The sequence below is a fragment of the Dermochelys coriacea genome, chromosome 5 (genome assembly GCF_009764565.3).
Source record: "Dermochelys coriacea isolate rDerCor1 chromosome 5, rDerCor1.pri.v4, whole genome shotgun sequence".
Taxonomy (NCBI): domain Eukaryota; kingdom Metazoa; phylum Chordata; order Testudines; family Dermochelyidae; genus Dermochelys; species Dermochelys coriacea.
The window spans coordinates 71,097,697-71,125,356 of NC_050072.1; the positions used below are offsets into that span (position 1 = coordinate 71,097,697).

At 42.0% G+C, this 27,660-nt stretch overlaps 1 protein-coding gene across 1 annotated transcript in view; it reads right to left on the reverse strand.

Moving 5' to 3' along the window:
• Positions 1–25,159, reverse strand: part of TMEM232 (transmembrane protein 232) — a 134,125-nt gene extending 108,966 nt beyond the window's left edge. Inside the window, exons 1-4 of the mRNA XM_043515058.1 lie at positions 24,934–25,159; positions 8,449–8,602; positions 2,375–2,486; positions 426–531 (exon numbers count right to left, since the gene is read on the reverse strand). Of these exons, the coding sequence (XP_043370993.1) occupies positions 426–531; positions 2,375–2,486; positions 8,449–8,585 (355 nt within the window). The 5' untranslated portion in view covers positions 8,586–8,602; positions 24,934–25,159. The remainder of the gene's footprint in view (positions 1–425; positions 532–2,374; positions 2,487–8,448; positions 8,603–24,933) is intronic.
• Positions 25,160–27,660: the final 2,501 nt, after the last annotated feature.

A 27,660-nucleotide genomic window follows, 5' to 3' on the forward strand; every position in this document is an offset into this window, starting at 1 on the left:
TCAGAATTAACTCAATAATCTGCAATTTTATTAATGGGCAAAATTAGGAAAGGTAAAAACAAGAGGTTATTTAAAGCACTTTACCTTGGGATCATTAAATGTCATTTTAAATTACACTTAATTAGTTACTGATTTCAGAGACAGGTTACAAGGTAATGTCATGTAGAGGTGCTTAAATGGTAATGATTTTGCAATTGAAGAAATCAAGCATAAAAACAGAGGTCTCTGTAACACTCTGTAAATACTACACTGATAGTTTCTGTATATATTTGTAAAGTTTCTTTCTGCAAGTGGAAAATAAAATCCATATTTGTCTTGGCTTTCTTCCAGGTTTTTATAGTTGGGAATAAACTACATTTGCTTTCACTGCTTGGTTAGAAAAGTCTTAAGGTAATTAACAGAAATATAGTTGAAGAATACTGTACCTTCCAAGATTTCACCTTTGCATTGAGCCAATATAATTGCTTCTGCCCATGCTACTGGAAGATCCACATGCTTCCCAGAACCTAATGTGCCAAGGCCTGATCTTCTCTGTTTGGAAGGAAAAGGGTGAGAGGGGAAAGAAAAAAGCCAAAGGTTTTTTTCTTATATTTAGCTTAAAATAAAACTTTTCCCTCAAGCCAATTTATTTGAAATAAAAATGCTTATTTTAAAGGCATCATTGGTAAGAGTTTGCTGATACAAAACACAATAGCAGGAACTAATGAGGCCGCAATGCATAATACCTGGGGTTAACACTTAATTAAGAATAGGAATACTTAACTATAATTACAATATTATTACCCATCTTAAGTACCTTGCATCAAAAACAATTAATTATCATCTCTGAATCACAGTAGTTATCTAGCAACTTAGTATAAGGACACTACTATTATTATCTCTGTAGGGCTGAAATTGATAGGGAATCAACAATATGCTATCCTGACAATACATCTCTCTGAAACTTTAGCTTTTTGCACATTCCACTCTTTCTAGATCAAAATAATCGTTTTGACAGATGTCTATGGATGGTTTCATAGCCAAAATGTTGGGACATTTTTGCTCACCTCTTTTGGTTAAACAAGGAAAATATACAGTACATTATATCTGATTTTCATAACATTTTGCATGCATTTAGCTCTTGGGATAAATAATAGAAAAACATTTTATTTGAACATTCTTTCCCTTCTACGTTCTAGCAACTGATTGCAACTGGTAGTATTCATTGGCTTTCTGTACAAATAATTTCATTGTTTTTGCCATTAAAATTAGCCTTTCTCATCTAACCCAAATTGAGCATTGGCACAACAGTGAAGGATGGGAAGGCAACAGCTTTCGGACACTAGAGATGATAGAATTAACACAATTAGTAAGTGCACTAAGCTGAGGCCGTTTTCCAGCTCTACCTTCCTGTTCACTAGTGCTAAAGGGAGGGTGCATCTTTATCACTGTCAGGGTAAGTATTCTTCTGGAATTGAAACAAATCCAGAATTAATCTGATCAAAATGAAATCTGCACTCTAGCACAAAATCAGCCAAATCTCACTAACATGCCTCCATGAGGGTGCCAGTTATAGAAGGGGTGTGGGAGAGGAAGAGGTTTGGAACACTGCTAGCCAATGCACCTTTCCTGCCAACTAGAAGGTCCATTAAAAAAAAAAAGATAATATTCATACTGAAAGTCCATGATTTGTAAACAGGGCCTAAGTCTGCTTCATAATGTATAAATTTTTAATGTGGATGGTAGCAGAAATTATATTAGCACCACAGCCTCCTCTTTAAGGCCTATTAAATGCCAATTATGTCGCTTTTTTAAATATCTTTCAAATTTGAACGGACACTCTGTTTCTACACATGATCTATTTTTGGCTTAGTAAACCCACAAGGAATCATTTAGTGGTCTCAAAGTGTCGTGTTTACTGTTTTCACTTTTCAAAACAGTTGCAAACATTTTAATGGACAAAATAAAATGAAACACGAAAACATGTCAGAACAGCATTCCAGCTAAATAGCTAATCATGGCATATTGCTAAAGTTCTCTTGAAGAAACTTAAAATAGGTCCATTCAGCTATAAACCAGTGAAAAATCTGTATAATAGTCTCCCGATATATATTTTTTTCAAATATTAAACAATGTCAAGAGACCTAGGACCAGATGATCAACAGAGGTACTATATTCAAGCCCTTATATTGGCTAACTTAATATATGTTACAATACACATTGAGAGCAGATATTAAATACTACATTTCACTTATATTTTCTAATTGTTCCTCTCATCCTCCACAGTCCTTTCTCCCAAGAAAAGTTTTAGCTTTGTTTTTTTTAATAAAGAAAACGGAGCATGCAAATGCCATAATAATAATTATATAAATGGCTCCTTATTGTGTACACAAACCTTGCATCTGGCAAGCATTTTCTTAGCTAGTTCTAGTAAGTCTTCTTTATCCTGTGGATTTGTTGCATCATTGAACTTTGGAATGAATTTTTCTGTGATTTCCAAGGGGTTTCTAAAGAAATATCCAAAAAATTGTTGCAGTTATATGTTTCATTTTCTAAATAATAAGGTTCAAAGTGCTATAAAAGTGTCCAAAGAAAGAATTACTTTAAAGCAGATTTTAAAAAGTAAAGGCATGGTATGTTGTTTTTCTAATAAAAAAGTTACTGTACAGTATCAGTCTTTATAAACTGTTTTACCTGAAGGCTGCTCTAATTTATGCTATATTTTAACAGAAACAGGGGATGCTTAAAGTTCAGCCAAAGATTAGCATCGTTCAAGGTTGTCCCAGCCATGCACTTACTTCAGTAGTCACCCTGGCCCTATAATGGGAGTTTTGCCATTGACTTCAATATGGCTAGGATTGCATTCACCCTTTTTTCCCTACTATGCTGGCAGCAGGGAGGTCAGTGGCATATAAGCCTCTACACCTGCAGTTGGGAGGTATAATTCCCAGCTCGGGTAGACATAAATAGATTAACTGTACTGGAGCTAGTGCATTAAAAATAGCAATGTGGTCATGACAGCATGGATGGCAGCTTCGGTTAGCCACCTGAGTACATATCTAAGATCTTGGACAGGATTGTGCTTATGTAGCTAGCCCAAACTGTTGCCAATGCCACCACGGCCACACTCTTATTTTTGGTGAGCTAGCTTAAGCAGAGCTAGTGGTTGGGAATTATACTTCCCAGCTGCAGTGTAGACATATCCTTATATACTGGGGTGATTCCTTGTGGGTTGGTTAAACTGGTTTTATGGTCATGTTACACCAGCAATGTAGTGCAAAGTGTTGTCTTCTCAAGACTGAAGACAGTCCAAAACAATAGCTCTGAAAGAGGTGTGAACTGTCCCTTTCATTTTGCTAGGGTTTTGACTTTGCAACCTACCAAGGACAATATAAATTACAGCATTATAAATTATTTCACTGCTGATCAGTTTACCAAGCATCCACTAATAGACAACTTCCACAATCTCACTGCCTCCTATGCCTTGTGATGTTTCAAAAACCACAGATGTCCTCTGCCTAGCTGCCACAACCCCGGCTTCCTCCCCTGACAACTTCTACAATGCAGCTTTATATCATCAATACACAATTCTGCATGACAATAAATATTTTAAATGTAGGGACAGCAAAAGAAATTGCAATTTACTGTCCTATGAAATAACACAAGGAATACAGCAACCAGTGCAGTATTATTATTTTTTATTTATTTAATTCAATTAGAGCCTCAATTTTTAATTTAAATGAAACTGCTGTACAATTTCCAGTGTGGCACAAAATTTAGGTTGAGCTTGTGCAGAGTACTCAGGGCCTTGGCAGTAAGCAGTAGGTATGCTTAGAAACAGTGAGTTGGCATCCGCAATTAAGCAAAATGGAAAATTAAAATGAACGTCAACGAGTTAATGAGACAAGGTGATATCTTTTATTGGATCAATTTCTGCTGGCAAGAGAGACAAGCTTTCATGCTTACATAGAGTTCTTCATGGCTGCAACAACACTGCATCTATCATTAAGTTAAGGCAGGCAATAATTAACCAGTAGATGGCAGACATATACAAGGTGGTAATTTCAATATGAATGTATAACTAGAAAGAAGCATTATGACATGCCTTCAGATTATTGTAATTTAGGTGAAGGCCCAGACTGGGCATCCCCAGGATACGCGGTGCACAGTGATGGCACAAAACCATCTTTCCCACCTCATTCCCCATTTCTTGTCCTGAACTGAGTTCAACTTGGCCAAACCAGAAAAACGGGGCCCATCCTTTTTTTTTTTTTTAAACTTCTGGTGATTCACCAGTGTTATACAAGCTGATTTACAATTTAGAAACAAATCTGAGCCCGGGTCAGCATACTGGCTACAAAAAAACATAAAACCCATGGAATCTTTCCATTGGATCAAGCCCATAGTTACAATCCTACATGGGCTGTGGGATGAATAAAAACTAACATGTTTTTTCCATCTCTGATTTCTATGATTCTGTGATACAGAATACACATCAGAAATAGAAAGTACTGTGAGATTAGACATAGCATTTCAGCTTTCCTCAGGCAGTGGAAAAATGATATATATGTTACATTTTACCCAATGTCAGAAGAAGGTCCCAAGGCAAAATCATTTTCTCTGATCTACTTTTCTATTTCTAGTATAGATTTTACAAATGACTTATGCCTTATCAATTATTTTACACATAATAACTGCACTCTGTGAGGCATTATTGAAAAGACAGAAGACTGCTCATTTGTAGCCTGATGTGTAGAAGTTGAACTGCTTAATTGGATGCTTCTTACAGTCTGTAACAGCTCATCTTAATGAATATTTAATGGCAAAGTAACGTAGTTATTTTTAACCAACAGCTGACTGGTGCAAAAAGGAAGTCTTTATAAATATAGGTATTAGGATCTAGTGACAAAGCATTACAAACAAGAAAGAAAGAAAAACAGTAAGCAGCTTGGCAGCAAAAACTTCAGCTCCAAAACATTACTAACCACTTCTGTTCTTTAATCAGTGTAAGGACCAACTAGGAGAATATAATGCTACCAAAGCACTACATAAATAGCCAAAGCTTAAATTGAGAAACATTGGTGATTAAAAAAAATGTATTTCCTGTTACTCCTGTGGTTTACCAAATATCTACATATCATTTGTCCACATAATTCTTAAAGGAAAAATTATACAGTTACCAAAGTTAGGACAACCAGTATTCTCTCTCCCCCTCTTTCTTTCTCTGCATTTTGTTCCCTGCTTCCTTTTTTGTAGCTGGTTCTTCAATCTAATGTATCTATTGCTCTCCACTATTCATCTTTCTCTGAGTCTGTTACTCTCTCCTTTTTCTTACGCTTCACTTTCCTCATTATCTTGGGCCAAATCCTGACCCACATCATTCACTTGTGAAGTCACACTGAAGTCAACTGAACAGTTCAAGTGAGTCAAGCAGGCATTATTTGGCTCTCTCTCAATTTCCTTTCCTTTCTTTTTCTAAGGTCAAGCAGGTACCTGTAATATGAATGGAACACAGGTCCATCTTCTACACAAAATACTTTGCACACAGATCCAGCTGAAGAGTGAAATAAATATCACCACACACATAGCATTTTTCTGCAGTCATATTGTATTATTTTATTTCTGAGTTAACTGCCAGAACCAGTTGTCCTACTAGCAGTAAGTGAACTACAGGCAGTAGCCTGCTGTCTGGTCAATACGTTCCCAAGCTGATAAACTACTGATTTGTTTATTCTTGATAGAGTATCACCATGGAGATCCTTCCTGTAGTTACAAACTGCTTCTTGAAAAAAGTAAAAACATATAACACAAATATCAATTTTTTTAGCACAAACTTTCTTTTGATCACTATCATTCACCCACTGCATTACAGAAATTGTACACGTGTTCACAGAAAGCACAAGTTGCAGATCAATGGACCTGACAGATATAAAAGGTTTTCAAGTAGGTTTTTTTTAGGGAACACGTGGATATATCTAATGGCTTAATTTTCTATTATATTGTAAATCTCTGATTTAGGATTATGCCTTCTTTAAGTGATTTCCTTTTTGATTGTAAACTGAATTTACATATCTCATCTGAGATCCTAAATTTCTGAAAATTTCACTAGAACAAAGAGAAACTGTAAGAGAGTCCAAATCAAAATGGAGAAGAGTAATTTGGTTCTGTGTAATCAGCTTAGGTATTTTTTCAAGTTTAAGGTTGTTGTGCTGTGGCCTTATCCAGCAGAAAAAACTCCAAAACTGTCTCAGTAAGCCAGAGCCTATCATGAATACTGGGTCCAGTTATGGTGTCCATAATTCAAGGTGTTAATAAATTGGGGAGGGTTCAGAGAAGAGCCATGAGATTGATTAAAGAATTAAAACACATCCCTTATAGCAATAAACTAAATAGATTGAGTTCCTTGAGTCTAACAAAGAAAAGGTTAAGAGGTGACAATCACAGTATAGAAGTACCTTCTGGGGAACAAATATTTGCTAATGGGATCTTCAGACTAGCAGATATACGTATAACACAGTGGCTCTCAAACTTTTTTACTGGTGACCCCTTTCACATAGCAAGTCTCTGAGTGTGAGCCCCCTTTATAAATTAAAAACACTTTTCTATATATTTAACACCATTATAAATGCTGGAGGCAAAGCGGGGTTTGGGATGGAGGTTGACAGCTCACACCACCCCCCGTGTAATAACCTCATGACCCACTGAGGAGTCCTGACCCGCAGTTTGAGAACCCCTGGAATAACAGAATCCAATGGCTGGAAGTTGAAGTTAGACAAATTCAGACTGGAAATAAAGCATATGTTTACAACAATGAGGATAATCAATTACTGGAACAGTTTACCAAGCGTCATGGTGGTTTCTCCATCACTGGCAATTTTCAAATTGAGACTGGATGTTTTTTAAAAGATATGTTTGAGTTCAAAATAAATTGTTTTGGGGAAGTTCTATGCCCTATGTTATACAGGAGATCAGACTAGATAATCACAATGATTCTGGCCTTAGAATTTATGAATGTTTGATTTCAGGATCTTCGGAGTTTTGTAAGATCTTGGATATTTTTCCAGGGAGCTATGCCAATTGATATCAGCTAAAGATCTCAAATCATTTAGAATTTATCAAACTGCATCCATGTGACCAATTTTCCATACCGCTAAAGTAAGTCACAATGGTTGGGGATCTTGGCCTTAGACTTTAGTCTACTGAACATGCTTCATGTAGAAACAAGCCATTTGCATTACAAACACATATGCTAATCAGACCTGGTGTCTTCAAATGAATAATAAAACATCATAGGCATAGTTTGGGGAGTGCAGGGGGGCATTGCCCCGCCAGTGGCGAGGCATGGGAGGATGTCACATGCAACTTCCCCCCCTCCCGCCATCATTTCTGCAAGCGCCGAGCTGCCCTGCAGGGCTTGCTTTGCTCAGCCTGCCCCAGGAGGGGGACTCTGTCCTTCCCACACTGTGTCTCCTCCCGTCTGCCCTTCACCGCACATTTTGACTCGCCATGAGCCAGACACAGTAACTTCTTCCCTGCGCTGCAAGTCGCTGCTTTGGATGCTGGATGCCATCTCCTTGATCCTAGTGCCCACCCCTTTCCTGTACAATGGTTAGTGCCCATGGAAGAAGGGCAGGGCAAGGGGGGGCTGAGGGAAGAGTGGGGGGGGAAGAGAGAGTGGGATGGGGCAAAGCACAGTGGAGAGAGAGGATGGGGAAGAGAAAAGGATACAGGAATGGGTGGAGGGAAGCAGGAGCCTGGAATGTGGTGCCCCTCGGCTGTAGCAGCAGCCCCAGCAGGGAGGCCGTGACAACAGCACCAAAGTAGTGACATCACCGCAGCAGCCAGTGCTGGAGTGGCTGCCAGCAGCAGCTGGGGCTTCCCCGTTAAGCCAGCCCATCCCCATCCCCATCCCCAGCAGCCCAAGTACCACTCCAGGTGGGAAGAGAGAACCAGTGAGCCAAGGGAACTGGCTTCAGTATGCACATGTGTGCATGCATCTGTGTGGCGTCCTTTGCCCTCCCCAAGATAGCAGTCAAACTACACCTATGTAAAACATGTTGACTGAGTTAGTTACCAGTTAGATGCCTAACTGATGCGAAAAAGGCAGGACCAATATTATCTGTAATATGCCAGTTCTAGGTTTTGCAATCAGCCATTCAAATTGCCCAAGCATTTGGATTAGGAGGAAGGGATCACTGGGAGCAAGCTTTCCATGAAATGCCTCTAAGGATGCCTCTGATGGATGTCATTATTTTGTTGCTTCTACTGGGAGTGAACAATTTTTGTTCAAGTCTTAGGCACATCCAGAGTTGAATGACTATACAGATAATAAGGTGTTAGTCAACTCAAGAACTCTATACAAGAAGTTAATGATCCATAAAAAACTGAAACTTAAAGAAATTTTGACCACATATTGTTCTACCGGAAATAATAAAGTGATCTTACAGTTTATATTTAAATTGCACTTACATAGGCTTGTTATTGTGGATTTCATATGAATGACTTGGCAAATATTTTCTCAAAAGTTCCTTTTGAAGTTCTTTATGTTGTCTATTGGATAATATTCCAAATCTGTGTGTCACTGGCACTTTAATAACTGGCATCATCTCATGCTATAATAAATCTAAAATCACACAAAACAAATACAGAATATGTTACAATCCACTGAACTGGGATTTTTGATTGCATCCCCACTAGCGAGAGAAACAGCTATTGACAATCTATATGTGAAGACATATATCTTCTGCCATATTGCTGTTCCTTCTCATAGGAACATCAGTATGCTCACCAAAGATGACAGTTACACTTTCTAAGAGAAACCATAACAAGATAGTCATATATGACTTTGGGCAAGTTGTTTCAACTCTCTGTCCAATAGCTTCCTCATCTGTAAAATGAGATTAACAGCATTTGCCTACTTCACAGATGGACAGGGAGGCATTCAAAGAAGGGAACTGTTAACTATACCAATTAATTATCTGAGACTCTTGGATGGAAAGTGCTACACACTGTAAGTGCAAAGTATGATGCTATAAATGGCAGGGGAGATGAAAATAGGACCCTGGAGGTAGCTAGATAGTATCATCTATTTACTTACTGCACATGTGTATGAACAAAGGAACTTTACTGTGATTAATATGACTTTAAAGACTGAATTTGCAAATAAGCCTTGTTCTGGTCTCTAAAGTTGTACCCAAAATTTTGTACACACAATCATTTGAAGCCCAAGAGACATGTGTGCATGCAAATCTGGCAAATGTCATTTGCATACAGAAATTCTATACTTTGTGGCTGCAAATTATTCTATCCAGACAAATAAAGATGCAAGCTTAGAGGCTCTTTTTGAAATTGTGGCCATAGAGATCTATTCATATGCACAGAACACAAATACCTATTGCATTACAGTTGTAATAATGTGAGGGTTCACTTATAATAGAAACTGATAAAGATAATATAAAAGTGTCACTTGTTAATCCTACTAAACTATTAAATCCATGGATCTATACTGAATCAATGGAAGACAGAAAATTCAAGTATGAAACTCTGACATAAAAATGTTTTCAGCCCTATCTCTGTTGTATCTGAAGTTTTCAGGTCATTTGGGGCCTGATTGAGCAAAAATGTGACTTCAATAAAATTCAAGACTTTGGAAGCACACTTTTTACCAAATCATGCCCATGGTATAAAATAACACCCACTAGCCAGCAAGACACAGGTAGTCCCCATGATGGAGAACCACATGTAACCTATCCATAGATGTAACACTGATTTTTTTTGTATGGCTTTATCAGTTTAAGTCAGACAATTAACAATATTCTAATACAGTTTTTTTGTCTCAATGTACTTTGTTTTGTTCATTTTAAAGAGGTGTATATAGCATATAGCCACAAATAACTTAGGCCAAATTCAGGCAACACACCTTAACACAATCAGAAAAAGCAGGCAGCTAATGAGTTATTGTGCTCAGAAGCAGAAGGGATACGTTCTATAGCCCAGAGCAAGCTACCATGGCTGGTAGTAGTTTACAGCTCAGAGTTGGGAGTAAGTCTGTGGAGAAGGACAAGCCAGAAAATGATTCATAAGTGGTGAGTCGAGATGGGAATTAAGATAGCAGCTAAAAACAGAAACCTGAAAATCTTGTGAAGATTGAGCACAGTGAAATTTTGGAGGAAAACAAGGAGAAATACAGCCCTCTTCTGGCCCATCTCTGTTGTGGTTAAGTTATATACTGATAGAGAATGGGCTATGCCCTGTTCATATTTGGCAGAAACATACACGTAGAAATCCTTATTCACAGCCAGAACTGTAAACACAGATCTTTCTCTCTTTGGAGAGGAAGCAGTATAGCGCAAGTTCCACTGCTTGAGTTGCTGCTGAAACTTTCCTGTAAGTGCAAGGTTATTTAAATAGGTAGCATTTGGTTTTTAGTTTGGCCAGTTACTGAATTTCCATTTAAGGTGTACTCACCTCCAACCACCAGCTCCTCCTGTTTATAAGTACCAAGAAAGAAAGAAAGAAAGAAAGAAAGAAAGAAAGAAAGAAAGAATCATGATTTTTAACTAAAGACTGCTGAGGTGAAGACTACTAGCTAAATGTTGGTTGGGGTTTCTTGTTTTCCTTTTTCTTTCTTTCTTTTTTTTTTTTGCATTTGTTAAAACAACAAAAGGGTTTAATAGCAGAACTTAATCAATATAAAATATTCAATATACAAAATCCTAAAATACAGAAAATGTTTATAACATACACACAAAATTTAGAATGTTTTGCCATATAAAGAGCTGTGGGCCAAAAGAAAACTATAACTGAAAAAAAATTGTCATTTATCTAATCACTTATGCAGAAGAATTTAACTGAGACTGTTAAAATTAATTTAATTTAACTGACACTGTTAAAAACTGAGACTGCTAAACTCTTGATAAATTGCCTTATTTTTATGACATTGAGCAGAAACTTCATACAGAATCTTCAGCTGGAATGCAAATTTCTCCTTGAAAGGTTATTTTTTTTCAATACAAAAAAAGCCACTTTGGATTAAGTTTCAAACTGTTATTTTAAAGCTACAGCTTTTTTAAGAAGTAACTAAATACCAATTATTAACATAGAACTTTTGGTTTGAACTGTCTTTTTGACAATGATTAAGATTTTTAAGTTTAGAGACACATTTTACAACTGCACAGCCTCCACTTTTCATTCTTTTTTTTTCCTCCAAGGATTTAACAGCCTTTACTTCATGAAATATTCTTAAAGAACTTGCCTGATACTGCATTACAATGCCAAGAAAATAAAGAATTTGTCAATTCAAGTCTGCTGAGGCCACTTATTAAGGCAAATAATGATGGTAAACAATGTCAAGGCAAATCATTACAATATCAAAATGCTGTCAGTGTGAGATGTACTAACATCAAAATTTTAATAAAGACAGAAAATGAAACAAAAATGGCTAGTAAAATAAATAACTCTTATGAATAATACAGGGCTTTTGCTCTTCAAGGTTCTTATACAAATTAACCAGTCATGAAGAGTTTAAACAAACTAAAAAAAAAACCCCAAACCCATGACCCAAAAATTTTGTGTTAAGTTTAGCACAGGACCCCAGCTTTTCTCGATTTTGTTTAGAGGCTACAGCATGAACTACATGAGGCTAAAGCCAGCTTGCTACTGCAGTGGTGAGCAACTGTGGGAAAGAGAGTATAAATTAGAGAACCTTTTGTCCTTGCACATATTGTCAGGCAAGCCACACATTTAAGAGAGTCCTGGGAGGAAGAGCAAGCCTCTGCATCATGTCCCCAGGAGGAATGGATCTATGGCTTGGAGAAGTGTGTTTAGCAATCCCAGTCAGAGTTAGCAGGTAGAGGGCATCTATGTATAATCTACCTCAGAAATGCATCAAAGTGTGCCAGCTTGTCTTCTGGAATCCTGTTTTATCCTAACAGGATTGCTAGGGCAAAGGATATACAGGCATCCTTCTAATTATGTTTCTTCTAATTATGGTGCCAGCTGGGACAAGATTTGATCCCAGGTCCTTTATCAGAATAAAAAATGGTAGTTTACAAAAGGCCGAATCCAACACCCACTGCAGTCAATAGAAAGTTTCTAAAAATTATGGGTGATAATTTTCTAACAAAAAGGTATTGTACCCATGCGAGATATCTCTATATTGGACCTCATTAAGAAGAATAAAAATGAACTGATCACTCTACTGGAACTTGGTGGTTGTGTAAGGTCATTAACATATTATATTCAGGATGGGCAAAAAGAGGGCAGTCCCAACCACTAACATATATATTTGGTACTGCAAAAGGGCTAATTTCTACAGCTGAGGAATTATCAGCAAAATAGATTGGAAGAAAAAAATTAGATAGAAAAGTGTAAATGAAAATTGAGAGCTGTTGAAGAATTTATTAGATGGCCAAAATGACTTAATTCCACAATTGAGAAAGAAGAAAACTTTCAGTAAAAGGGCATCCTAGTTAAAAGAGAGAGTGAAGACTGCAAGTGGAAATTATATATAATAAAGAACAAATGGAAAAAAGGGGAAGTAAACAGCAACCAATACAAGGTAAAAGTTATAAAATATAGAAATAAGTAAGGGAAGCTAAAGACATCAGAGAAAAATCCATGGGTGACAGATCTAAGGAAAAGGAGGAGGGTTTTTTATATATCAGGAATAAACGAAATCCTAAAATGGTATAAGCCCTTTACTTGATGGAAATAGTAAAATTCTTATTAATGATGCAGAAAAGATTGATGTGTTCAATAAATATTTATATTCAGTATTTGGATAGAATCAGGGTAATGTACTGATGATAATGAAATATTTTCCAATCCTTTAGTAACTAAGGGAGATGGGAAAACAACATTTTTAAATCAGCAGGCTTGGACAACTTGCACCAAAGAATCCTAAGAGTTGGCTGAGGAGATTTCTGTCAATGTTAATTTTTAATACATGTTGAAGTACTGGGGAAATTCTAGAAGACATGAAGAGTTCTAATGTCATGCCAATATTCAAAAAGGACAAGCAAGATTACCTTGCTAATTATAAAATGGTTAGGCTGACATCAATCCCAGACTAAACTATGGAAAAGCTGATCCAGGATTTAATCAATAAAGAATTAAAGGGCTGGAATATAATTAATGTCAACCAATATGGTTTTATAAAAAAGAGGTCTTGTCAAAAACCCGATTCCATATTTCTGGATGAGATAACAAGTTTGGCTGATAAAGGTACCTGCATAGATGTATTTCAGAGTAGCAGCGGTGTTAGTCTGTATCCGCAAAAAGAAAAGGAGTACTTGTGGCACCTTAGAGACTAACAAATTTATTTGAGCATAAGCTTTCGTGAGGTGAGCTGTAGCTCACAAAAGCTTATGCTCAAATAAATTTGTTAGTCTCTAAGGTGCCACAAGTACTCCTTTGCATAGATGTAATATACTTAGACTTTTGTAAGGTGTTTGATTTAATATTGCATGACATTCAGATTAAAAAATTAGCATTATGCAATATCAATAAAGCATGTTCAGTGGACAAAAAGCTGGCTAACTGACATCTCAAAATTCCACTGTCAATGGGAAATCATCTTGAATTGAGCAGGTTTCTAGTGAGGTTCCACTGGGATCAGTACTAGGCCCAGCATTCCTTAGCATTTTTATCAGTGAACTGGAAGTAAAAGCACTGGTGGTAAACTTTGTGGATGAGATAAAGATTGGCAGATTAGTGAATAATTATGCGGACATACAGTCATACAGAGCAATACTGAATTGCTTGGTGAGCTGGGCCCATTCAAATAAAATGCTTATATAAAATGGATATGCTTTAGTCAAACACAGGGTCTATGCAGAGGTAACTGGGTGAAATTCTATAGTCTGTGTTATTCAGGAAGTCAAACTAAATGATTTAATGGTCCCTTCTGGCCTTAAAATCTGTGAATCTATTACTACAATGGGCATTGGATCAGGTCCAGAATGCACCCACTGTGAAGTAAATAAATAATTTAGACTGATGCTCATTACTCTAAGGCAACTTTATGCTGTGTAAAGAAGCCTTAAAATGGGTGTAAATATAATTAAGTTCAACAATGTTAAGAGTAGTTTTAGGAAGAGAAACTGGTGAAAGAAAAAAAAGACAAAATATATAGGAGAAGACAAAGAACATAATGAAGGGAAAGAGAAAGAGAGGGAAGGAGATATGCGGGTAGAGGAAGAGAAAAAGAAGAGAGGAAATGGGCATTGAAGACAACTCAGGAAACAAACACTATGATCTATTGTAGGCAAGATACAGTAGAGTGAAACCAGTTATGGAAAGAAGGTATTTTTAAAAAAAAAGGCAAGAGAGATGTAGTAAAGTCCTAATGGTACTTAATGAATGCATTATTGAATGAATTTTATCAGTATTGATCTAATAATATATTCTACAAATACTTTATTTGCTGTTTACAGCCTGATTTATAGCTGGTCAAATAGTCTTTGATTAAAACATTAAATGAAAACCAGCGAAATTCATCAAATACGTTCAGTGAATATTTGTTTCACTGTTCAATGAATCCTTGTAGTAATTTACACATTAAAAACATATTAAATATAATGTTGATTGATAATATATTATAATTAAATACAGTATACAATATACGACACACAGCGGTTTTGTTCTTTTAAATTGCAGGGTACTGGGGTCACAGAAGCATAGATTTTTATTCAGCCAGGCTAGGAGTCTCTGGACCTGATCCTAGAAATCAATGGAAAAATTATCATTGAGTTCAGTGGGTATTGGATTGAGTCTTTAGTCCCTAGACTAGTAAGTGTAGAGTACATTTTTGAAATCCTGGTCACAGCCATGATATACCATACTTGCTGCAGACATTCTGCTCCAATGACAGTATTTCTAATAACAAGGAAGAATGTTTCTCCCTACAAGCCAACTACCTTATCTAACATGGAGTGTTGTGAGGCTACTTTCATTAATACATGTTAAGCATTTTGAGATCCTTGGCTAGAAGGTGCTGTAGAATTGCTAAGTATTTTTAAAGGATCCCTCAGATGCAGAAGCTGTGATAATAATCTATGTACACTATTTTGAGGTATAGACAGATTAGGGGAAGTTTTACTAAAAATCCAAGACTATCACTTTCCCTCCCATATGTTAATTTTGTTGATATCCTATTTTTAAAAATCAGCTTTGGTTTGCAAAATGTATTCTTTCTAACCCCGTGCTGCTTACTGCTCATAATTCCTTTTATTCTCTGATGTTTCGTGAATTTTTTTCTTTTAATATATTTTCCATCGAGGATAGTCTTGGACCCTAGTGGCATTTATCAATCTGTGATCTCAGTAATAGATTTCTAAATCAGCATCCAGAAAAACTGGAGACTCACTACATGGAAAGGAATGTTACAGAGGAAAGTTATCTAGCAACATGTAATGTATACGTTTTGTAGTTCAAATATGTTCTTGTTGCTATTTTAACTTGAACCTCTCTCACCAGGTTAGATGAAAAAGAATTTATACTGCCAGAATTTTTTTCTGCTCTCTCTTGCGAGCTGTGTTTATGGTGTTCAGTCACATATATATCAATAATTAAGCACTCATTATAGCCAAGGGACTAAGCTCTTAGAAAGGTTTTTGTTGAATAGCAATAATTCAATTTCTATTATGTGTGTACAGAGGTGGGGTTTGCATCTTGGGTTATAAAAGCATAATGGCATAGCGGGAGATACTGAAAGAAAAGAAAATTTTAAACCTATGGGATGAAATTAGAAAACCTTTTTGAATCATGACATCATTCTTTAACAGGAACCTTAATGTATTTTTATGATATACTAGAAATATATACCCATTGGACAGTTCCTGAACAAGATCTTTCTACTGGAAAGCAAAGTCTACTACAAAATCTACTACTTCCCCAAGAAGATTCTGCCACTGGCAAGCTCCCTGTGATACGCTGCTTCTAGAAGCCCTTTGCTGAAGACCTTGGTATTCTGATGGGGCCATGGACCTTCCTCTGAAGATCCTGGACAGCAGGCAAGTAGAGGCCCATCTCTTAAATTCCAAGGAGAAAACCAGGTCCAGTATTATTATCCAGGATACATCGATGGTAAAATGGATAATTTAATGGTGTCTACCCTAAGTGTTTCTATACCACCTATCACTATAGCATCAAAGTACTGAACATGGTAAACTAGAACTCATCCAATCAGAAATTATCAATAGCTGATTTCACAGTGCATTTACTTTGTGGAAAAGTTTATCTAATAGTGAGGCATTGCAGCATACTCAAAAACTGAACAGGAACATAGGAATTGCCGTATTGTATCAGACCAGTGGTTCATCTAGCCCAGTATTTTATCGCCAACAGTGGCCTGTACCAGCTACTTCAGAGGAAGGTGTAAGGAAACCTGTAATAGGCAATTCTGAGCTAACCTGTCTTCAGAGAAAATTTTCTACTAACCCCCAATAGTTAAAGATTTTTTTGATGTTCCTAAACATGAGGATTTATAACCCTTCCAAAATGGTTGTTTTTAGGTGTGTTTGTTTGTTTGTTTTTGTTGTTGTGTTGTTTCAGATAGTTATTATTATGACTCCAAATATACTTGCTATTCCAAGAAACATCCAATTCTTTTTTTTTAAATTGTGCTAAACTTTTGGACTCAATTGTATGATTTGACACCTTTCAGTTTCATTGAATAACCCCTTATATTTGTATTATGAAAGACAATGACTAAAAGTTCCTGTGCTACTTTCTCCATTCTCCATCATTCATTGCTATGTATATCTTTTTTGTGTCCCCCTTCATTCATCTCCTTTTAAGGGGAATATTCCCAATATTTTCAGTCTCTCTTCAAATGGGACTATTCATATGAGCATTTTTCCATGTTCATAATAATTATTTTTGCCCATATCCCTAGAACCATAGAATCACAGAACTGGAAGGGACCTCGAGAAGTCATCTAGTCCAGTTCCCTGCACTCAAGGCAGGATTAAGTATTATGTAGACCATCCCTGACAGGTATTTGTCCAACCGGCTCTTAAAAATCCCCAATGATGGAGATTCTACAACCTCCCTAGGCAATTTATTCCAGAGCTTAACCACTCTGACAGTTAGGAAGTTTTTCCTAACGTCCAACCTAAACTGCCCTTGCTGCAATTTAAGCCCACTGTTCTTCTTAACATCTGAGGATAGGACAAGAAGCAATTTTTCTCCCTCCTCCTTGTAACAAACGTTTATGTAATTGAAAACTGTTATCATGTCCCCTCTTAGTCTTCTCTTCTCCAGACTAAACAAACCCAATTTTTTCAATCTTCCCTCATAGGTCATATTTTCTAGACCTTTAATCATTTTTGTTGCTCTTCTCTGGACTTTCTCCAACTTGTCCACATATTTCCTGAAATGTGGCACCCAGAACTGGACACAATACTCCAGTTGAGGCCTAATCAGTGAGGAGTAGAGCAGAAGAATTACTTCTTGTGTCTTGCTTACAATACTCCTGCTAATACATCCCAGAATGATGTTTGCTTTTTTTGCAACAACGTTACACTGTTGATTCATATTTAGCTTGTGATCCACTATGACCCCCAGATCCCTTTCCACAGTACTCCTTCCTAGGCAGTCATTTCTCATTTTGAACACTTGAGATGAGATAACCAAAAATGAATATAATATTCCAAGTGAGGGCTTATCTTTGATTTATATAATGGCATTATAATATTTCCCATATTCTCCATCAGATTCCATATTAAGGTTTTGCCTCAATCTCATCTCTTCCAGTAGCTAGTTCCACAGTCAAGTACTCTCAGTCAAAAATATTTTATCTCTTCCTTTATTTTATACCACAAAACGTATTAAAATACAATGAATAAACTGAACTAAGTAAATACATGGAATGATTAGTGGTGAACTGGCATATTATTGAATACCTAATTCAGGACCAGCTTTTGCACCAAACATGGTTGTTAACAAACTTGATATAACTCTATTCAGGAGCCAGAACTTTTCAAAACTGTAGTCTACCAACCATCTCACCCAGTTGCAGTTATAAAGAAATGAGAGTGAGTACTACTATCTAAGGGAAAAGCAGATTACTCTGAATTTATGAAAAGTAATTCCAATTTTCTCATGGTCGTGACGTTGCATCACTATTTTCCTTATGTTAATTCCAAATTAATCTAAATTCTTTTTTTCTTACAGAAAGATCCAGCAGCAAACCCACAATTTTAAATTGGGTTCTGTGACTCCCATCAACTAAAACTTTAATCACTATATCATTTATTTTACTGTTATAAAAAGCATGACTGTGGTATTGTTTTCACCCCAAGCTACCCATGAGATCTGTCTGAACATTCCTGCCAAAATACCTTGTGCCCTACCTTTCTTATTCAGCACACCAATAACATTTTAAATCATCTAAATTTACAGTATACTCTATTTTTGTAATATAACGTAATGGTTCTGATTCTCCTCTCTATCAGCCAGTGTTAACTGGGACTGTCTTCATTGCTAAACTGGTATGAGAAGGGAAATAGACCCCCCACCACTGGGCTTGCTCGTTAAGGTCTATGTGGCTAAATCCCTGAATACATGGAAAAACACATAGATATGTATTTACACAATAGTCTATCTAAGTTTTCAATTTTCAAAAATTTCTAAAAGGATTTGTTAAAAATGCAGCAAATTAACCCTATAAAACAGTACTGTAATGACCAATATTAACAAGATTCAGGAAATTCAGTCTGATACTCCATTCTTGTCCAGTCCCTTTCATGACTGTGTTATGCTGGCATACTGCTATACTGAATGATCTAATTTATAATGTAATATACGCAACATCAAGGAGCAACTAGCCAAGAAGTTAAGGAATGAGTCTCAGCTTTTTAATTCAGTTTTTTCTTTGTCACTGCTGGTGTGTGTCACACTCTTAAGGGTGTATATCATCAGTCTGATGCAGGAGGAAGGGAAGTTTACATGCTAATCCCCACTAAAACTAATGAGATTTATGCATGGTAAATTACCCTGTGCAGTAAAATGAGAATATGTCCTTTGTTACATAAATAATTTTTTGTTGAAATAAACACAGTAAATAACATTTACAAATAAAATTAAGATAACCTTTGCATGACACCTTAGAAGTTAGAGATAGAAAAGATATAAAGCAGGGGTCGGCAACCTATGGCACACGTGCCAAAGAGGGCACGCTAGCCGATTTTTAATGGCACGCTGCGGCCTGCCGGGTCCCAGCCACCAGCCCCTCTTAGCCCGCTACCGAACCCAGGCCAGCAGCAGGCTGAGCGAGGCCGGGGCCAGGACCCCGGCAGGCAGCAGCGTGCCATTAAAAAAATCCTGCCCGTCCCGGCCCGCTCTTCTCCGCCCCGCCCGCGGGGCAGGATAAAGAAGCTCGGTCCTGCTGGCTGTGGCTGCAAGGCAGGCAAGTTCCCCCTCCCCTGCCTCCTCCCCCAGCTTGCTAGATTCCTGCCCCTCCTCTCCCTCCCTGCCGCCAATCAGCCGATAGCCCTTGCCAGCAAGAGGGAGAAGCGGAGCCGCAGTGTGCTTGCTGCTCTGGGAAGGAGGCGGAGAAGAAGTGGGGACGGGGCCTTGGGGAAGGGAGGTAGAATCAGGGCATATCCCCTCCAGCCCCCTGCAGTGAGCCGCTCTAGGCAGGAGGCTGGGAGCATCTCCACGACCCTAGCCCACATCCCCAGCCCTATGCCCTGACCCCTAACCCCCCACACACACCCCAGCCCCTGGCCCTGACCCTTGCACCCCCACCACAAACCCAGCCTTCTGCCTTGACCCCTGCACCCCCTCACACACCCCTAGCCCTCTGTCTTGACTCCAGCACCCCCTCCACATACCCAGTCCCCCCGCACCCCCTGCCCTGACTCCTGCACCCTCCTCACACACCCCCAGCCCCCTGCCCTGACTCCTGCAACCCCCACACATACTCAGCCCTCTGCCCTGACTCCTGCACCCCCCACACATACCCAGCCCCCCCACACCCCATGCCCTGACTCTTGCACCCCCCCACATTCCCACCCCCATCCTGAGCACCAAACAGGAGCTCCTGCACCTCCTCACACATTCCCACCTGCACCCCTCGCACCAAATGGGAGCTGCCCAGGTAAGCACTCCACACCCCAACCTCCTGCCCCATCCCTGAGCCCCCTCCCTCATTCTAGCTCCTGGCTAGACCCTACACCCCAACCCCCAGCCTGCTCCTTCACCCGCAGCCCTGTGCTCAGTGCACTCCCACCCTCAGCTCAGTGCAGAGAGAGAGGAAGAGAATGGGCTAGAACCAGGGAGAAGGTAGGTACCCACTCTATGTGGTCAGGGCCGGGATCCCAGACCGGCAGCAGGCTAAACGGAGCCAGCAGCCAGGACCCTGGCTGGCAGGAGCCGGCGGATGGAACCCCAGACTGGCAGCGGGCTGAGTGGCAGCGGGTTGAGCCACTCAGCCCACTGCCGGTCTGGGGTCCTGGCCACCAGCCCCACTCAGCCCGCTGCCGGTCTGGGGTTCTGGCTGCTGGCCCCTTGCCAGCTGGGGTCCCAGCCACAGGCCCTGCTCAGCCTGCTGCTGGCCTAGGTGAACGGAACCCCAGGCTGGCAGGGGCTGAGCAGGCCGGCGGTGTAAGATCAGCATTTTAATTTAATTTTAAATGAAGCTTCTTAAACATTTTGAAAACCTTGTTTACTTTACATACAACAATAGTTTAGTTATATAATATATAGACTTATAGAGAGAGAGACCTTCTAAAAAACGTTAAAATGTATTACTGGCACGTGAAACCTTAAATTAGAGTGAATAAATGAAGACTTCTGAAAGATTGCTGACCCCTGTTATAAATCCATCTATTTAATCTCGCAGCCCATTCAGGACTCCTCCTTACATTGTGTATAGAGTATTGTCTTCTGCAGTGGCTCCAAGATCCCCTGTTTAGACAGCCCTGTGCCGCTCGGGGACCTTGGGAGAACCACAGTATCTGGAGGAAAAGCTTCCATCTCAATCTGAGGAGTAGTAACCTTGCAAACACCACTCTCCCTCCTGCCCCCATTTTACCTCCTGACAAAAAGATCTGGAGAGAACCTCACCACATTTTCCTCCTCTGTATTCTTGCCATTTTTTTCCTCCTGAGAAAGGGAAAAAATTGATCCACTGAGATGTATTTAGGCTATAGAAGGGAAATAGTGATGGCCTTGTCACTTGGGATATTTACAATTGCAGAGGACAGCTCTCTAGGGAGCCCAGGCAAGACAGCTCCTAGCCCATGTAGCTAGAATACCAAAGAATCACAAGGTTGAAAACTATACAACCATAAAATTACAAAAAGATACAGCATAAATAACTGCTGATCTACAGCAAATAACAGGCAAAATTGTCCCAGCTTCAGTCCAGGCAATCCCACCGGGCCAAGTTCTGCTCTCCATAATACTCAGTGATCTATTTTTTTTATCATTTTAGAGCATTCATGGATATTCAACCATCAGATTGTTCACCTTTATAAACCTGGATAATGCCTTGAATAAGTTGGACACTTGGCGCTAGATCTGTAAAAACAGTCCATTCCTTTGTAAAAGCATCAGTTGAACAGTGAGAGAAAGGGGAAACAAATTTAGGCCCAACTGCTTGCATGTCTGCAAGGTGAGAGGGTCCCAGAGCCTAAGCTGCAGCCCAATTCTACATTGCAATTAAACAGCCCCACAGCTAGTGATGAGCTGGAGCCAGTTCACCAGAACCGGTTGTTAAATTTAGAAGCCCTTTTAGAACCGGTTGTTCTGCGAGGAACAACCAGTTCTAAAAGGGCTTCTAAATTTAACCAGCCAAAAGTGGTGCCTTAGGTGCCGACTCCATGGGAGCACCCTAGGCGAAAATTTGGTGGGTGCAGAGCACCCACCGGCAGCTCCATGCCCCACCCCCGACCCCAGCTCGCTTCCGCCTCCGCCTCCTCCCCTGAACGTGCCGCCCCGCCCTACTTCCCCCCCCCAGGCTTCCCGCAAATCAGCTGTTCGTGCAGGAAGCTGGGGCAGGCTGAGAAGCAAGCCGCGGATTCCTGCTCAGGCTCAGGGGTGGAGGCGGAGCGGAGGTGAGGTAAGTGGTGGCCGAGGGTGGGGCGGGGAGCTGCCGGTGGGTGCTGTGCACCCTCCAAATTTTCCCCGTGGGTGCTCCCGCCCCAGAGCACCCAGGGAGTCGGAGCCTAAGGCGCCACTTTTGATGTGATCAGTGGGGGAGCGGCCGCTCCCCCTCCTCCCCCCCAGCTATGCTCCCCCGCCTCTAGGAGCCAGAGGGACCTGCCGGATGCTTCCTGGGAGCTGCCCCAGGTAAGCACCTCCGGGACTCCCCACCTCGCCCCCTGGCAGGTGCCTCTGGCTCTTAGGGGTGGGGTGGGCACCCATTATGGTGGCCCACGAGACCCTCTTGCCTGGTTCTGGGGGCAGTCAGGGGACAGAGGAGGGGGTGGATGGGACAGGGGTCCTGGGGGGAGGGCATAAAGGAACGCGGGGGGGGGGGTTGGACGGGGCAGGAGTCCCGGGGGGCGGGGGTGGGCAATGACCCCCTCGTGGGGTGAGGAGGGAACCCGTTGTTAAGATTTTGGCAGCTCATCACTGCCCACAATCCTGAATCAGCTAGCAAAGGCCAGCCATGGGTTTTTAATTGCAGTGTAGACATACCTAATGTGCTGTCAAGCACACCTAGTAAACAAACGCAAAATATTGAGAAAAATATTTTTTTCTTCCGTATCTTTCATTGATAGTAATCATTTAGGCCCTGATTCCGCAAATACTTATACACACATGCTTAATTTTACTACCACGAGTAATGCCACTGATTTACAGTACTAAAGTTAAGCATGTGCATAAGTGTTTGCAGAATCAAGTCTTCAGGTGTTACTTATAATCAGAGTAGGTTAAAAAATGCATTATTTTAGCTTGTGGTGTCCCTCTAATACAGTGAAAGGAATGAAAATAACTTGGCTTATTTATAGAAATTTTCTACAGTATCATTTTGTTTCCCTTATGATTATTTATTATTCATTAAGTGTTGATAATAGGTCAAGCGTTGTACAAGATACACGCTGAAGTGACTCCTGCAGAATTTACAATCTACAACTCTGAATACACAAATATTCAGTCATTTGCTTAACTTTACTACCTTGACTAGTCCCATTGAAATCATTGGAACTGCTCATGGTACTAAGCACAATCCTAAATGTTTGCCGGATCAGGACCTAAGGCTCTGCTCTTGCAAAAATTTACTTTACACACTGAGTAACCTCACTGAAATCAATGGACCACTTGCAGCACATAAAGCAGGGGTGGGCAAACTACGGCCTGCAAGCCGTTTTAAGCTTGCCCGCAAGCTCCCGCTGGAGAGTGGGGTCGACAGCCGCACCACGTGGCTCAGTCCCACTCCGACTGGGGCGCTGGGCTGGGGGCCAGACCATGTGGCTAGGCCCCGCTCTGGTGCTCCGTCCAGGGCTCTGGGTCAGGGGCCACACCATGTGGCTCGGCCCCGCTGCAGCGCTCCGACCGGGGTGCTGGGTCAGACGCTTCACCACATGGCTCAGCCCTGCCGAGGCGCAGGGTTGGGGCTGCACCATGTGGCTTCCGGAAGCCGTGGCATGGCCCCACCCTGACGCTCTAACCGGGGGCTACTCCCCCCAGCTCCCAGAAGCTGCGGCATGGTCCCGCTTCAACTCCAATGGCCCCCTCCTGCACTCCAATGGGAGTTGCAGGAGCAGTGCCTGCAGATGGGGAAGTGTGGAGAGCCGTGCCTCCGCATAGGAGTCATAGAGGGACATGCCGCTGCTTCCGGGAGCCGCTTGAGGTAAGCGCCACTTGGAGCCTGCACCCCTGAGCCTCTCCCCAGGCCCCAGCCCCCTGCCCCAGCCCTGATCCCCCTCCTTCTCTCCAGACCCCTCAATCCAAGCCCGGAGCACCCTCCTGCACCCCAAAACTCTCATCCCCAGCCCCACTCCAGAGCCCCTAACCCCACCTGGAACCTCCACCCCTTCCCGCACCCCTCGGTCCCAGCCCAGAGCACCCTGCTACATCCTAAACTCCTTGTCCCCAGCACCACACCAAAGCCCGCACCCCCAACCAGAGCCCTGACCCCCGTCCACACCCCAACCCCAATTTTGTAAGCATTCATGACCTGCCATACACTTTCTATTCCCCGATGTGGCCCTCGGGCCAAAAAGTTTGCCCACCTCTGACATAAAGTTATACAAGTGGGTAAGTCTTTGTAGGATCAGGGTTTACCGCAAATACTTAAGCACGTGCGTAGCTTTATGCTCATGATTCACGAACAGTCAATCCCTTTGGCTTCAATGGGAGTACTCACCTGTGCAAAGTGATGCGAATTCATGTTTACAGGATAGGGAGCTTAAGGAAGAAACAGAGGAGTAGTTTATTCTGTCATTGGTAAAGCGATTGTTTGAGAGAGGGTGTGTGTGAGTTAGTCGAAGAGAGCCAGGAGTGATGGTATTTATGCAGCTTTACAAGCAATGGGAAAAGACTGGGAAGTTGTCAGAAACAGTATCAGTGATGTCTAGGGCTTCTTTATGGAGTCATTCCACATTAACTAACACATATCTTTCCTTGAAAGCTGTGGTATAATTTGGCTTAGTGAGATGAAAATTAACCACAAAGGGAATTCACTTGGTCTTTGTCCCTCGATGTAACAGGTTCCTTAGCACGCTAATAGCTTTCTGGGCCTATGCAAAACGGAGAGCAAGTAGCACGGGTGCCCGAACGGCTTGGAAAAGTCAGCCTGTTCTTGGTGGGGCCGGGAGAGGAAAGGAGACGGCCAGGCCACGCGAGTATCCGAGATGCGGTGTCCGTTGCGGAGCGGGGCTGATGGGGCCCCGGGGGCTCGAGGCAACCCGGGAACCTCAGACGTTTGAGAGGCAGTCCCGTGCCATCGTCAGGGCGCCCAGCGTGTGGCCTCAGCGCCTGCGCCCGCCTCCCGCTTACCTGAGGGTGACGGGAGTGGAGGCAGGAGCGTCCCTCAGCCCCGCGCCAGAGCGACTCGCCCCCCAGGCCTCCGGCCGCTGCTCAGGCGCCGCCGCTGGGGCGGTTGCGAAGGACGCAGTCGGGTGTGACGGGGGGAGGAGGCGCTTCCCGCCGGACGCAGCAACCAGCCCGGCGGCTGCAAACGGGAGCTGGAGGCCGGGTTGCCAGTGGAGACTGAAACTCCCTGCGCGCGCTCCCCTCGGGCGGGGGGGGACCGTGCCGCCCCCGGGGCAGGAAGAAGGGCCTGGCTGAGCGGGGGGAGCCGGCCGGCTGAAAGCTCGGAGAGACAGGCGGGGGCTGGGATTGCACCTGGCCGGTGGTTAGAGACAGGCAGGGGGCACCCGGGTGAGGTGGCCGGGGATTGTCGACGGGCCGAGGGTCCTCTCCTTCGCGCGCATTCTTCTCTCCTCTGCTGGGCTCGGAGTTGGCCGCCCCACGCCACACGTCTGGGGGCTCGGTCCAGTTTCCCCGCCTCCCCCGACGCCTCCGCGGGTTCTGAAGTTACTCGCCCCCCACCCCCCCCCCCCCCAGCTTGGCAGGCTCTTTCCCCCTTTCAGCTGCTCTTTGGCACACTCCTGTTGGAGGGAATGCAGCCCTCACTCCGCCCAGACCTGCTGTCGTGTCTCATTAATCGTCGTTGTCACAAATTGCAGAAATCGAGCAGGCTGAGGCATGAGAGGGAAACGATTGAACATGGGTGTGCTTCAGAAATGAATCCCGTCTTATTTTAAGATTCATGTTCCAAACGTTTTCCTGTGACGTGTGTGTCAGGCCTTTGTCACTGACAAAGAGGTCTTAGCAAATTGGATGGGGGCCTTTTACCTTGTCTCCAGCCTCCTCACCTTCACATGGGCAAGGAAATGCTCATCTAAATTCTTCTGTCCATCATGTGGTTGCATGGAACTCTTTAAAAAAATATTTTCATGGGGGTACCCCCCACCATTCCATCATTTGGTCACCAGCATGTTTTTTTGTTTTGTTTTTTCTCAGCGGTTGTTTTTTCCTGGCTACTCCCTATCTGACTAATCCAGTAACAAAAAGCCAGCAATAATATATCTTTGTTCAGTTTTATTAATATGGACAGATAATATTAGACTGTAAGCACCTTCATCATCACATCACAATGCACATTTTCAGCTTCGATGACATTTTGGGTCAAGCCTATTACAAATTTATTACACTGCCTTGAGGACACAACCATCACTAATAACTCTAAAAGAGCAAGATACCCATGTAATATCATTAGCGGTGTCATTCCATTTGCCCACTGTCACTGATACTTAGCCTTTTGCCCTTCTCTTCCAACTAAAAACTACTTCCTAAATATCTGAGAGTGAGGGATCAAACAAGTTTAGTAGTTAAGGTTGGCACAGGCTGTTTCTGACTGGTTCTAGCTTGTCCCCAACATATGCCAGCTAAAGCAAAGAAAGCATTTTTTCATGAATATGGGCAGACATGAAAATCATATTTGAATTTTAGCATTTTATTGGGATTGAAATCAAGTCTATACTAATCGGTGTGAATCTGAAGTATTTTATAATTTATACCATGTGCAGATGTGGTCACCGCATCTCAAAAAAGATATATTGGAATTGGAAAAAGTACAGAAAAGGGCAACAAAAATTATTAGGGGCATGGAACTGCTTCCATATGAGGAGAGATTAATAAGGCTGGGACTTTTCAGCTTGGAAAAGAGACAACTATGGGCAAAGGGGGATATGATAGAGGTCTATAAAATCATGACTGGTATGCAGAAAGTAAATACGGAAGTGTTACTTCATCTCATAACACCAGAAGTAGGGGTCACCAACTGAAATTAACAAGCAGCAGGTTTAAAACAAACAAAAGGAAGTATTGCTTACACAATGCACAGTCAACCTCTGGAACTCTTTGCCAGAGGATGTTGTGAAGGCCAAGACTATAACAGGGTTCAAAAAAGAACTAGATAAATTCATGGAGGATAGGGTCATCAATGGCTATTAGCCACGATGGGCAGGGATGGTGTCCCTAGCCTCTGTTTGCCAGAAGCTGAGAATGGGCGATAGGATGTCATAGGCGCCGACTTCCCCTCTGCCCGGTGGGTGCTCGACCTCCTGCCCACCCTTGGCCCAGCCCCGTCCCACCTCTTCCCACCCCTGCACCGCCCTTGCCCCACCACCATTCCACCCCTTCTCCTAAGTCCCCGACCCACCCTGCCTTTTCCCACCCCAGCCCACCCCTTCCTGCCCCCATTCCACCCCTTTTCCCCAAGTCCCCACCCCTGCCCTGCCTCATCTACACCTCCTCCCCTGAGCACGCTGCTTCCTCGCTCCTCCCCCTCCCTCCAGCAAAGTCCTAAGCACCGCCAAACACATGCGGGAAGTGCTGGGAGGGAGGAGGAGGAGCGGGAACACAGCACACTCAGGTGGGCGAGGAGGTGAAGAGGGGGAAGCTGGGTTACCGGTGGGTGCAGAGCACCCACTAATATTTCCCTGTGGGTGTTCCAGCCCCAGAGCATGCACAGAATTGGCGCCTATGGGACAGATCACTTTATGATTACCTGTACTGTTCATTCCCTCTGAAGCACCTGGCATTGGCCTCCTTAGGAAGATAAGCTACTAGGCTAGATGGACCTTTGATCTGACCCAGTATGGCTGTTCTTATGTGAAGCTGTCTGGAGGGTGACCAAATAGCAAGTGTGAAAAATTG